At 49.3% G+C, this 12,018-nt stretch overlaps 1 protein-coding gene across 2 annotated transcripts; it reads left to right on the forward strand.

Moving 5' to 3' along the window:
- Positions 1 to 6,768: 6,768 nt before the first annotated feature.
- Positions 6,769 to 12,016, forward strand: LOC142026282 (C-type lectin domain family 2 member B-like). 2 transcript variants are annotated; one of them, XM_075019248.1, is made up of 6 exons: positions 6,769 to 7,209; positions 8,968 to 9,302; positions 9,712 to 9,822; positions 10,141 to 10,322; positions 10,595 to 10,698; positions 11,071 to 12,016. In XM_075019248.1, the coding sequence occupies exons 2-6, from the start codon at positions 9,215 to 9,217 to the stop codon at positions 11,207 to 11,209; spliced, it is 624 nt and encodes a 207-aa protein (XP_074875349.1). In that variant the 5' UTR covers positions 6,769 to 7,209; positions 8,968 to 9,214; the 3' UTR covers positions 11,210 to 12,016. The 2 variants fall into 2 exon arrangements, with proteins under 2 accessions (XP_074875349.1, XP_074875348.1); XM_075019247.1 differs by having other exon boundaries at positions 9,145 to 9,302.
- Positions 12,017 to 12,018: the final 2 nt, after the last annotated feature.

A 12,018-nucleotide genomic window follows, 5' to 3' on the forward strand; every position in this document is an offset into this window, starting at 1 on the left:
CCACTTGATATGGTAGAAGTCCCAGGTAGGGTTGAGGAGCTGGAGGGAGACAGGTAAGATGGCTTTCTCCCCCGGGGAAACCCAAACCGGGTTCTGCAGCGGGGCTATGGAGATGGTGGTGACAGCACCTGCAGTGGGGAGGGATGAGAAAGGAGCTCATGGGCGAGAACTTCCCATGGATGCCTTCAAGTTATTGCCAAAATCTGGATTTAGGGCCCAAAATCTGGGGGAATATTTCCCACCCAGGTCAGCTCACGCCTCCCTGCTCACTTTGACGGGCAAGGCGTTGGATGCACAAGGTGGGACTGAGCAGTATTTACATTTTCCAGGTGTCCCTTCCAATTGCTTTCTCCTCCACGGAGTCCCAAGGGATCTTTTGGGCAGTGCCAAACTAGCCTCCTTTCTGAGGATGAACTGAATAAATGACCCTTGCTGGACACTATGGATTTATCAGAGGAAATTCAGGTTTCTTTGAGATATTTAAGCTCACGTTGGCTGTGTGGGGCTGCTTTTGCATCCTCTCCACCTCAGATGTTGCACTGGAGCAAAGAGGTTGGCAGAGCAAAGGGATGGAGAGGAGAAAAGTCTCCTTTCTGGTGAAGAGGACAAAAGAATTGATGGAATCAATGACTGGGAGAAGGTTTTCGTGGAGAAGGGGTTGCACGAGTCTCCATGGCTGGTGGCGAAGAAGGGGCTGGAGAAATGCTCTGCCCAGAGTGATGTTCTTTGAGGAGAAGATGGTGAAAACCTTCCAAGCTCTCCCTCCTCCACCTTTGGTGCCACCCCAGCCTGGCCTCTGAAATCCCTTCACTCACCCATGAACGCCAAGAAGATGACGGCTCCCCTCATTGCGGCACGGTCCCGGTGCCGAGCAGCAGCAGGTCGCCAGCTCATCCCCCTCGCTGGCTTTTGAGGAAGACCTAAATATTGTCTTTGAACCTCCTCGTGCCCTTTTTGAGCTGGGGAGGGGGGAAAACAAACTAAACAAACAAACACAAAGCCCCGTGCTGGTTTCCGTCCCCAGCAGCACCTTGCTCACCTCCCGCTCTGCGAGGTGGCAAAGGATGTGGCTTTTTGCAGCATCCACTCACAGGATGGGTTTTGGTCAAAATTACCAGTTGTGCCCCTACCAAGAAATTCTTGTCCACTGCCAGAAAGCCCCAAATTTGGGGCACAGCAGAAAGGGCGTCTCCGGTGTGAGATCGCTTTGTCCTTCGCCCATGTTTTATGTCCGTATGGCTGCAGGAGTGCAAGTTTGGGGGTGCTTTTGGGAGGGGCTTGGTACTTCCAATTCCCACTTTTTGGCATTGCTTGTGACTCTTCAAGCGAGCTGTGAGATTTTTTGCAAGAAATAGCAAGGGAAAAGTAAAAAAGCAACCAGAAATGCTCTTCCTCCTTTGCTCAGGCTGGGATGAGGCAACCTCCTTGTCAACTTGGCTGGAAGATAGTGATGGAGTTGCTGCTCTTGCTGTTTTTATTAGGAAAAAAGGAAAGAATGCACCCCGTATAAGTATCTAAGAAATAGAATTTATTGTCAGACCAATAGATGCTTTATCTTGAAACACAGCAACTGCTTCTTAATGCTCCAGTTACAGAAATAATCAAATCGCCTGATTTTGTTGAGGCTTATCCATAATACAGGCAATCCAAAGATAGCCCTTTGCTTGGATATTAAGCTCTTTGCCACCCAATGTGGTGGCACAGTGAGGTTTTCAGCATCCCGTATCCCCTGGAAGAATACGATATTGGTGGTGGAAGTTTGCTACGAGTTACTGTTAAATATTTCAACTCCGCTATTGGCCAACTTATGGCACTTCCTTGTTTTTACTGGTGCAGAGGGTGGGTTAACCATAATATTAGTTTTAGCTATTGCAAAAATCTTTGGAAAACAGAAACAACTTCCTTTTTTACTGCTGCAGAGGGTTGGTATCCTGGTTTCAGCTGGGATACAATATGATATTGGTGGTGGAATTTTGCTAGAAATTACTGTTAAATATTTGCTAACTGGTTACAGCTCTTCCTCTTTTTTAGTGGTGCAGAGGGTTGGTTAACCATAATTACAGGTTTTAGCCATTGCACAAAATTTCGCAAAACAAACGAAAAGATTGCATTATAAGACAAGGTCAGGGGAGGGCTAGTTATCCTTTGTCCCTGTTTTGGCTGGGATAGTTAATTTTCTTCCTAGTAGCTGGTATAGTGCTATGTTTTGGGTTCAGTGTGAGAAGAATGTTGATAACACGCTGATGTTTTCTGCTGTTGCTGAGTAATGTTTAGAGCAAGGCAGGGATTTTTCAGCTTCTCGTGCCCAGCCAGCAAGAAGGCTGGAGGGGCACAAGGAGTTCGGAGGGGACGCAGCCGCGACAGCTGAGCCAAACTGGCCAAAGGGATGTTCTATACCGTGTGAAGTCATGCCCGGTATGTAAACTGGGGGGAGCTGGCCTGGGGGGCAGATCGCCGCTCGGGGACTATACTGGGCATTGGTTGGCGAGTGGTGAGCAATTGCATTGTGCATCACTTGTTTTATATGTTCCAATACTTTTATTATTATTATTGTCATTTTATTATTGTTATTACTATTATTGTCTTCCTTTCTGTCCTATTAAACCGATCTTATCCTGAGTTTTACTGGTTTTTTCCCCTGATTCTCTCCCCCATCCCACTGTCGGGGGGGGAGTGAGTGAGTGGCTGCGTGGTGCTTAGGTGCTGGCTGGGGTTGCTCACTCACTCCCCTCCCATCCAGTGGGATGGGGGAGAAAATGGGGAAAAAGAAGTAAAATTCATGGGTTGAGATAAGAACGGTTTAATAGAACAGAAAGGAAGAAACTAATAATTATAATAATAACACTAATAAAATGACAACAGCAGTAATAAAAGGATTGGAATATACAAATGATGCACAGGGCAATTGCTCACCACCTGCCAACCAACACCCAGCCAGTCCCCGAGCGGCGATTCCCCCCCACACTCCCCAGTTCCTATACTATATAGATGGGACGTCCCATGGTATGGAATATTCCTTTGGCTAGTTTGGGTCAGGTGCCCTGGCTGTGTCCTGTGCCAACTTCTTGTGCCCCTCCAGCTTTCTCGCTGGCTGTGCATGAGAAGCTGAAAAATCCTTGACTTTAGTCTAAACACTACTTAGCAACAACTGAAAACGTCAGTGTGTTATCAACATTCTTTGCATACTGAACTCAAGACATAGCACTGTACCAGCTACTAGGAAGACAGTTAACTCTATCCCAGCTGAAACCGGGACAGACACCCTTTCAGAGCTTTTTCATCCACCGCTGATGTTTTGGCCATAGCAAATGGGCTGAGCCATGAGGCTGTAAGGTGCCTGAGCGAGCTTTTAATTGGCAAGGTTAGGTATGAGTGGTACCACCCATCACCCAGCGCTTTCCAGGGGTGGTGGGGTCCTGTGCTGCTTTATAGCCAGTTCTGCAGGTTTCTGCTCCTTTTTATTTTGTTTTGAAACAGGGATAAAATTTTAAAGGGAGAGGGGACTAGCAGAGAAGGGTGACTGATCAAGCCACCTAGGAAACTCAACTCCATCCAAGCTGTTGTTTCTTTTCTCCTCTTTTCTACCAAGGAGCAGGGGATTGAGGGTTTTTAAGGTTTTTCCATGCGGGTTTTCCATTGGCTTGACTTGAACTGAAGGTCTCTCCATGTGCTGCCCCCCCCCCATGCTTCCCATGTCGCTTTACATCTCAATGCCTTCCCTCTCGCAGATCCACTTGAATTCTGCCTGGCAGGTCTCTGAGTTGGTCTGGTTGGCTTTCACCACCCCACAGCTCTCCGAGTCCATGTTACCTGAGACTTTGAACCTGATGGAGAGACAGGAGACAAAGCAGCTCCCACAGAAATGCTCCCTCCCATCTCCCAAAGCCCCCCCGGGATGCTCCATCTGCATCCGAGCATCTCTTTGGGCAACACTCACATCAGCTGGTCCAAGGGAGCCCCATCCACCCATGTCCGGTTATGAGCACTGACAGATAAATGCAGCCCAATCCAGATGTGGTTGGTTCCCTCCGCGAGGCAAACCAGCCAATTTTTGGTATGATGGGGCAGCAGAAGGCTGTGTGAGAAAACCAAACCCCCAGGATCGGTGGCAGTTTCCCCCTCTGGTACTTACCATGGATGCTCGGAAAAATCACAGCTGAGACCAGGAGGAGGCTCAGCAGCAGCAGCAGCAGCATGGCTGCTTTGTAACAACATCAGTGGCGGGATGTGCCTGGGGAAAAAAAACATTTTGGAAGGCTTTATGGAGAAATTAGCAGTGCTGAGCAATGGAAGAACAAGTCGCAGGCATCAGGGGTGCAGCGCTGGCTATCCCCGGGAGCATAGTGCTTATTTGGCTGGTGCAAGGTTAAATCTAACCCCAGCTGGGCAGGCAAAAAAAATACAATAACAAGAGTTGTGCTGTCCTGAGCACTGGCAAAAAAAAAAAAAGGAGCAGAAAGAAAGGAGTAAAGATTGCTAAGAAATTACATTTCTTTGTGTTGGTTTCCAGGGTAGGCAAGAGGCAATGCCGGACTGGCCATCATTTAGGGAGATGAACCTGGAGGTGCCCAGAGGCAGAAGCATGAAACTGATGGACAAAATGCCCCCCAAGCCCCTCGCTGACATTTCTCATGGCTTTTTTCACCTCTGCAGCAATGCTGAGGGAAATTCGCCCAGTGGAAGGAAAGACAAAGTGAATTGCAAAAATTGCTACTGCCTGTGGTTTCTTCTCCGGGCCATGCTGGCCGAGAAGATCCCCAGTGCCTGGATCCATCGGCTTGGGCATCAGGGTGGGGTCCTTCACCTTCAATTTGGTCGTGATGATGTAACCTCCATCATCCTCCCTCGCTGGTGTCAAGGGTGTGCTAAGTCAGCGTGCATGAAGAAGGAGGGAAGCTGTTACGTGCAGGGGCGGTGTGTTTAGGTGAAGCTGGTGGAGGAAACCCTCACCACTCCTCCGGTTGCACCAGCGTAGCCGTCTGCAAGGTGCCAGTCTCCGATGAGCGGTGGGCATGGACCTTGGGGTGCTGGGGGCAGCTTGCAACACCTTTCCTTGGGAGGCTGCTGAGGTCTCAGGCTCTTCCTTGCCAAGAAAAGCTTGGAGACCCACCACTGGGAAACAGGAGGAACCTTAAGATGGGAAAACACTGGATGCTAAAGAAGAAAGCGCCAGCAACCATGATGATTTGGGAGCACTCATCCTGCCCTCTGAGACTTCTGTGCCTGAAGCTGTGACCGTGCTATTTTGCAGCCTCTTCTGACTTTGGGGAGAACTCTGCCTGTCACCTTGAGTGACATCCTGGGTCTGGCCGTGCACAGTTTGGTGCCCTTTTTTTCACATGTGTTGCCTCTGCCATTGCCTCCACGCTTGATGGCATGAAAATCACCACCATAACCCAAGCGATGGCCTCCCAGGAGCAGCAGTGGAGGGATAGCTGAACGTTTGATCCCCATCACCCAGCTCTGAGTCTTAGGGCTTGTGATTAGAGCAGCCTGGAGCGGGGACAAGTTAGATCTTACATGTCCTCATGGTATTTCCACAAATACCGAAAGAAGCTGTCAGTTCCTATGACTCACAGTGTCGCCGCCTGCTTCATGTCTTATCATCTCCTTCCTTGTGGCAAGCATTGTGGTCTGTGAGGCATCATTTCTCTTCCTGAGTGCTTGGCTTGCCAGGTGGAGCCCAGGCTCAGGCGTTTGGATAGGTGACGCCGAGCGTGGCCACCTCCTCCTGCCCTGGGGATATGAAGTCTGCGGTCAGGGGGCTGGAACAGCCCCCCCCCCACCCTTGGCATGCTGTGGGGGTTTGCACCAATCACCCCCGACCATCTCCACAGCCAACTCACCCAAATGATGATGGTTTTGCAGATGGCTAGAGCAGCATTTATTCATTTATAATATTTATATTAATTTTTTTCTCCAAATGGGAAGGGTGGGCAGTTTCCCTGGGGAAAAGGGGGGGCCATCGCAGAGGGTGCAAAGAGTCTCCCAAGCCCCAAAGGTCTCCAGTGCTCAAAGAAAGATGGGGACCACACAGAGCAGTGGTGCATCCCTCCAAGCATACATTTGCAAGAGAGTTTGAAAGCAGAAACTGGTGTGTGGGGGTGTGACGACAAGAAACCGTGGGTTGGACTCAAACCCAAATGCATCCCAATCAAAATGAAAATCTATCTTGATCTCCTGGTAATCATCCTTGCTGCAGCTTGCCCCATCTCCCTCTTTCCCTGTGCACCCCGAGAAGAGCCTGGCCCCATCCTTCCCTTATCACCCATCAGGCAGGGCGGGCAGCCTGCAGTTTGGTGAGAAACGAGAAAATTATCATTTTGACGTGGCAGGCAAATGGGGTGAAGCAGGATCCAGTCAGCATCGATCGAGCTCATCGTCCCTGAAAAACAGAATCTTTTTTGAGGGGGAGGGTAAAAGAAGCTGTTTCAGGCAGCCGACCAGATGCTGCACATCTGCAGCCAGATAATGTCACCAGACCTCAAATTCTCGCTTCTGCGATGACAGCCATGGGGGTTTTTCCCAGGGCAGCTCAGAGAGTCTTCCCATGCTTTTTCTCACTGTCTTCAATGCTCCCAGCCCTCCTCCCCAGAGGCTTTTCCCACTGGGTTTAACCTCCTCTCTTGCACCTCCTTCTCCTTGGAGCATTTTCTCATCCCTCTGGGCTGGCTTTTCTCCCAGCCTGTTGCTTTTGCTCCTCAATGTAAGCCCAGCCCCTTGGTTTTTCCTCTGCCGTAGCGAGATGATTCAAAGCCACACTTAGCATAGCCTGACCTTTGCTTTGTGCACAAACTGTTTCAAACCAGCTCCAAAAGCTGCCAGAGCAGTTGAGAATTGACTGCAAACCTTCGGGGAGCAGGTAGAGCACGGTGCCTTCCCCATCACCCGCCTACAGGGCTCTCTTAAAAATCCCCACTGCTCTGGGTTTATTCCGCAAAAATAATAGGAAAAAAACCATCAAAAAAACCTTCTTCCTGCTTGGAAACTCTGAAGATAAAGCTTAAAGCAACCAATGGTTTCTTGAGGTGGTCTCTCACCCCTTTCCCTTGCCTACGAGCCCAAGCAGGCACCCCAAGGACAGCACCCGAGCTATTGGGGTGCAGCCAAGTATTGGGAGCGCGGCCGTCGCGCCGTCCCCCCCCCGAATGTGACGATACGTAGCAGCATCAGGAAGTCGCTCTCAGCCGGCGTCGGCTCTCGCAGGAGGTAAGAGCCGGGGAGAGCAGCCGCTTGCCTGCAAAAATTGGGGCTGGTTGAATCAGCGGAGCAGGAGCGACGCTGCGGTTGGGATGGGGGGGGGACAACCCGGAGAGGCTGAAAGAATCGACCGGCTAAATTAAAAATGGCATATTGAAGGGGGGGAATTCAAAAAACAAACCCCCAAATGACTACTTTTCAGCTGGTTTTATCAAAGCTTTTGCCACCATGGGTGCCCTGCCTTACCTGCCTATTTTATTGTGATTGTTTTGAATTTCTGGATGTGTTTTTTCAGCTGCTGCTTTTTAATTTTTTTTCTCTGTTTTGCTGCTTTGTAACCACTTTTCAGTGCTGGCTTTTTTTTCTTCAGCCCCTTCTAGCTAACAGGATTGCTTTCTCTGGAAGGAATTTAAAATCATGGTGAAGAGAGGCAAATAATTATACAATAAAAGGGACTTAAATTTGTTTCAATTCAGTGGAATTAATAGTGATTTGGGGGGAACTGGAGTGAACTGGCTGGAAAGCACAGTGGGCTTCGGACGGGTAAAACCTGGGCAGGAGCTCAGGCTGCCCTGTGTGATCTCTTAAATTTGGGGGGAGGTGTGGTGAAAAACATGAGCCTCCACGGGGTCTTTTTTAAGGGGATTTTTGCTTAATTTTTATAGTCATTATTACGAAACACAGCCAAAAGCAGAACAGAAGTTTGAAATGGGGGAAACTGAAAGCTTTTTCTTTATCTCAAGTTACTACTTTCGTTTCTCAAATATCTCAATGCTTCAGCAGTAACAGCTCTCCCAGCCCTGGGCTGCAGTTTCCTGCTCAAACCCTGCTCAGAGACCGGACAAAATCTGGGCTTTGTGCCATTGAGTTTTGGGTACTTCCAGGGATGGGGAAGCATCACCCCTTCCCAGCCTGCCCTTGTTATGACTTTTTTCTCTTCTCTGCTGCCAAATTTAACCCTAAAACTGCTTCTGAAACACTAGATCCGAGCACATCTTTGAGCACTGAATTTGCCTCCTGCAAATCCCCCGTGCAAGGAAAGGGAGAGGCTTTGCACTTTTTCCTGACAACCAACCCCGGTCCCTATGTGGCTTTAGAGCTTATTCCCAGAATAAAATGTCACTGTTGTACCAAGCCCACCTTGCTGGGGCAGGTTCTTGGTAGGCTTTTACTACTTTGTTTTGTAATTCTAAAGTACACATGACCGAGGGAGGGAATTAACGGCCGTTGCCACCCATTGGCTCACGATTAGGAAAACAAGCGTGTACTTTGCTCCGTGCAAGGGCGGACGCTGGAGGAAGTGAGATAGGGGTTTTGACGAGCAAAACAACTTTGCTGTAAGCAGCTGCTGGCAGCAGTAGTTTTCTTTTAAACTCAGCTTCTTCACTTCTTGTGGGTTCTTGGGGGGTTCAAACCGCAAGTTCTGCTTCAACCCGTCAGGCAGTTTCCTCCCTTCCTGCAGCGGTGGCTCCCAACTCCTTAACAGGCTTGTGTCCCCTCGTAAATGCTTAAACTCCCTTTAAACTGTGACTAGTTAATAACTTATATTTTTCTTTTAATATCTTTTAAGATTTAAACTCCCTTTAAACTTCTTTTTTTTCTCTCCCTTTTTTCCTCCTCTCTCCCTTTTTCTCTATCTTTTTTCCTCTCTTTTTTATCTTTCTCTCTCCCCTCTCTTTTTCTCCTGTCTCTTTTTCTCCCCTCTCATGTCATCTTCTCTCACATTGTCCTTCTTTCTGTCTTTCTTCTCCGCCGATGTGTTTTTAGCACAGCACAAACGCGCTCCCGTGCCATGGCTTCCCGTGGTACCTGTTGCCCACGAGGTCTTGGCGTGTTGCAGAGGAAAAAAAACCCAAAGGCTCCAGACAGCTTGGTGGGATCTCGCAAATGTGGGAGGCATGGCTGGCTCCAGATTCGCTCAGCCTTTTCCTTGTTAACACGCAGCTTGAGCCGCACTCCCTGTAGATGGTGGTGGATGTGAGTGAGCCCTGGGTCTGGCACGTCTCGGCTTGCAATGGGGAAAGGAGCACAAAAGCCACGTTCTTCAGACCAAGAGGAAGTGTTGAACAACGGCAACGATATAGAGAAAGATCGCAAGTGGGGTAATGCTGGGGAAAAACCCCAATGCTGTGGGTGAGGGCAGGGGGTGGGAAGAGCATCTCGCTCTGGTGGAGCACCAGTGGGATGGGCATGGAGCTTTTGGGTGGGCGCAGATCAACCCAGGCACCTCTACGCTAAATTTCGTGATGCGGCCACCTCTAAGGGCTGAAAAGCCCTAAATCCATCTGCCGGTCCTCAAACACACATTGGTGCCTTTGAAGGACAGACGTCCGCTCTCCCTGCCTTGCGGGCAGCCCCTTGAGCCTCTGCAAGGTCTCCCCACCCTCCCGAGCCCCAACAAGGTCCCTGTCCCAGCTGGGGCTCGGGATGGACTGAGGATCCAGCAGAAAAACAGCACAGGATTAGGGAAAGGACCCAGCCCACACCCTCTCCTGCTTTTTCCTCCCCCAGGGTCCAACACCAAGAAGCCAGACCAGGAAAGATCCCGCTTGTCTCGGGTTTTCGTCCCTCTGTGTGTGGTGCTGGTGCTCCTCACCTTCGTCCTGCTGGTGACCTTGACTGGTGAGTCCCATCCAGGCATCCCGCATGGGGAGGATCCGGGCCAGGCGCCCCTCTTTTGGGGAAGAGGGGATCGCAGGACTTTCCTAGCCTCAAGGGATGCTCCCCAAGCAAAGCACCAAGCCTGCTTCAGGGGGGACCTCTTTTTTTATTCCTAAATTGTGGTCCAGGCATCCTGGCTCTTGGTCAGCCACACCATTCCCTTTTCCGAGGGCATCATCCCCAATTTCCCCCCTGCAGCCTTGAGGAAAAAAATAATAAATCCCATTCTCCTGCTTTTTAGAGCTGCCCACACACATCTCACAGTTTTCTCTTTTGCAGTTGTCCATTCAGGATCCCGTTTGCCTCAGCCTGACTTCTCCCATGTGTGCCCAGATGCCTGGCTTGGTTTCCAAGGGAAGTGCTATTATTTTTCTGAGGCTGAGAGCAATTGGACCACCAGTCAGGAAAACTGCAAGGCCCTGGGAGCTTCACTGGCCCTCATAAACACGATGGATGAGCTGGTGAGAACTGTGCTTGAGCCCCTACACTAGTACCAGGGTAGGAAACATGAAAAAAAAACCCAAAAGAGACATGCCACCCACCCCCCCAAAAAAAAAGAAGAAAAAAAAACCAGACCAAAAACGTGCTTGGCCCCAAATTGCACCCAATGCTGTAGCCGGGAGTGGATGTCTTGGGGAAAGCACCGTCTCTGGGTGGGGTGATGGACACAGGTGGAAAAGAGGAGGTGGGGAAGACAAGACCAGCTAAAACATGACGTTTCTTTGCTTTAAAGACCTTCATTAAACGCTATAAAGGCGAAGCTAACCATTGGTTTGGGCTGCGAAAGGAGAAGGATGACAGCTGGTGGTGGACCAACGGCACAGCCTTCAACAACTGGTTGGTCCCTCTGTCCATGTTGGGCGCTTGGGGTTGGCAACTGGGGCAGGTTTGCCTCTTGGTGTGGTTGGAAATGGCCCCAGGGGGCTGCGGCATTGCTTCCCCCTGCTTGGATGGGATATCTTAGAGGGTCTGGGATGACCCATCCTGGCATGGGGACCTTCTCCTGCCACCGTGCCCAAGCAGCTCCTGGCTTTCCGTGGGAGGTTTGGGATGGACCAAGGATGCTGCACACCGATCCTCTATTAGATACTCTCAGCCAAACACCACCCTTCTCTCCTAGAGAGGAAATCCCAGTTTTTCTTAATTTTTTGGGGGTAGCTTTCTTCGTTTCCTCCTTTTCTCGCTCACCTGCGCGTGTCGGCATTGCAGGTTTCAGGTGCGGGGTGATGGGCCCTGTGCATACCTGAACCAGGAGAGGATCAGCTCGTCCCTGTGCCACACCAAGAAGAATTGGCTGTGCAGCAGACCCGACAATTACATCCTCTGGAAGCAAAAAGCATATTCATAATAAAAGACCGCATAAACAGGAGCTTCATCTCTGTTTTCTTGCCAGCAGATGGAGAACCAAGCATAGTTTCTTTTGGTAAATCCCTATATCTGACTCTATCACCAACATTTATGAGTTCTTGATTTGATGAGACCTTCTGCTCAGACAAGCTAGACTGTTGTTGATCTGTCATTGCTGTAGGATCACTGCATCATAAAAGCTTATTGAGTTTTTCTGTCTGCTTTCAAAAGCCATATTTTGCCTATAAGCAAGGCAGGTCCATAAGCTACTCACTTGAGTGAGTTAATTTCAATGAACAGATTTTCTTGCTGTTGGAAGGAGGTGAAAAAAGGTGGGGAGGGAATTTGGTGAAATGGTGGATTTGGGTGAGCTTGGAATGTTTTAGAGGTTTTTTAAAACACAAACAAACAAATAAAAAAAACCCAAAAAACAACACCCCCCCAACCAAAACCAAACAACCACCCCCCCCTCAAAATCAAAACCCAACTTGCCCCCAAAACCCCTCAAAATCAAAAAACCTAAACCAAACCAAACAAAAAAAATCCCAAACAACAACAAATAATCCCCCCCCCCCAAAAAAGACAAAAAAAACCCCCAAACTTCAAACAAAAAACTGCTTGCATTAGTCCCTGTGATGATGTTCTCAGATGTTCTCAGGGAGATGCACGCTTGGTAGTATACTCCTTACCACAGCCGTCACTCGGGAAAACTTTTCTTAATAGAACTTTGTAATACATGCCATACATTTTGTGCCACCTGACCTCTTATTTGAAAATCTGTGTTATTTCAATAAATTGAAACCAGCTAGT

This window comes from Buteo buteo, chromosome 32 (assembly GCF_964188355.1).
Source record: "Buteo buteo chromosome 32, bButBut1.hap1.1, whole genome shotgun sequence".
In the NCBI taxonomy this organism is placed as follows: domain Eukaryota; kingdom Metazoa; phylum Chordata; class Aves; order Accipitriformes; family Accipitridae; genus Buteo; species Buteo buteo.

Coding starts and splice junctions, on each gene's coding strand:
- LOC142026282 (XM_075019248.1), top strand. CDS start 9,215: ATGGGGAAAGGAGCACAAAAGCCACGTTCTTCAGACCAAGAGGAAGTG. Junction 9,823..10,140: donor CCTGCTGGTGACCTTGACTG/GTGAGTCCCATC, acceptor TCTCTTTTGCAG/TTGTCCATTCAGGATCCCGT. Junction 10,323..10,594: donor TAAACACGATGGATGAGCTG/GTGAGAACTGTG, acceptor TTTGCTTTAAAG/ACCTTCATTAAACGCTATAA.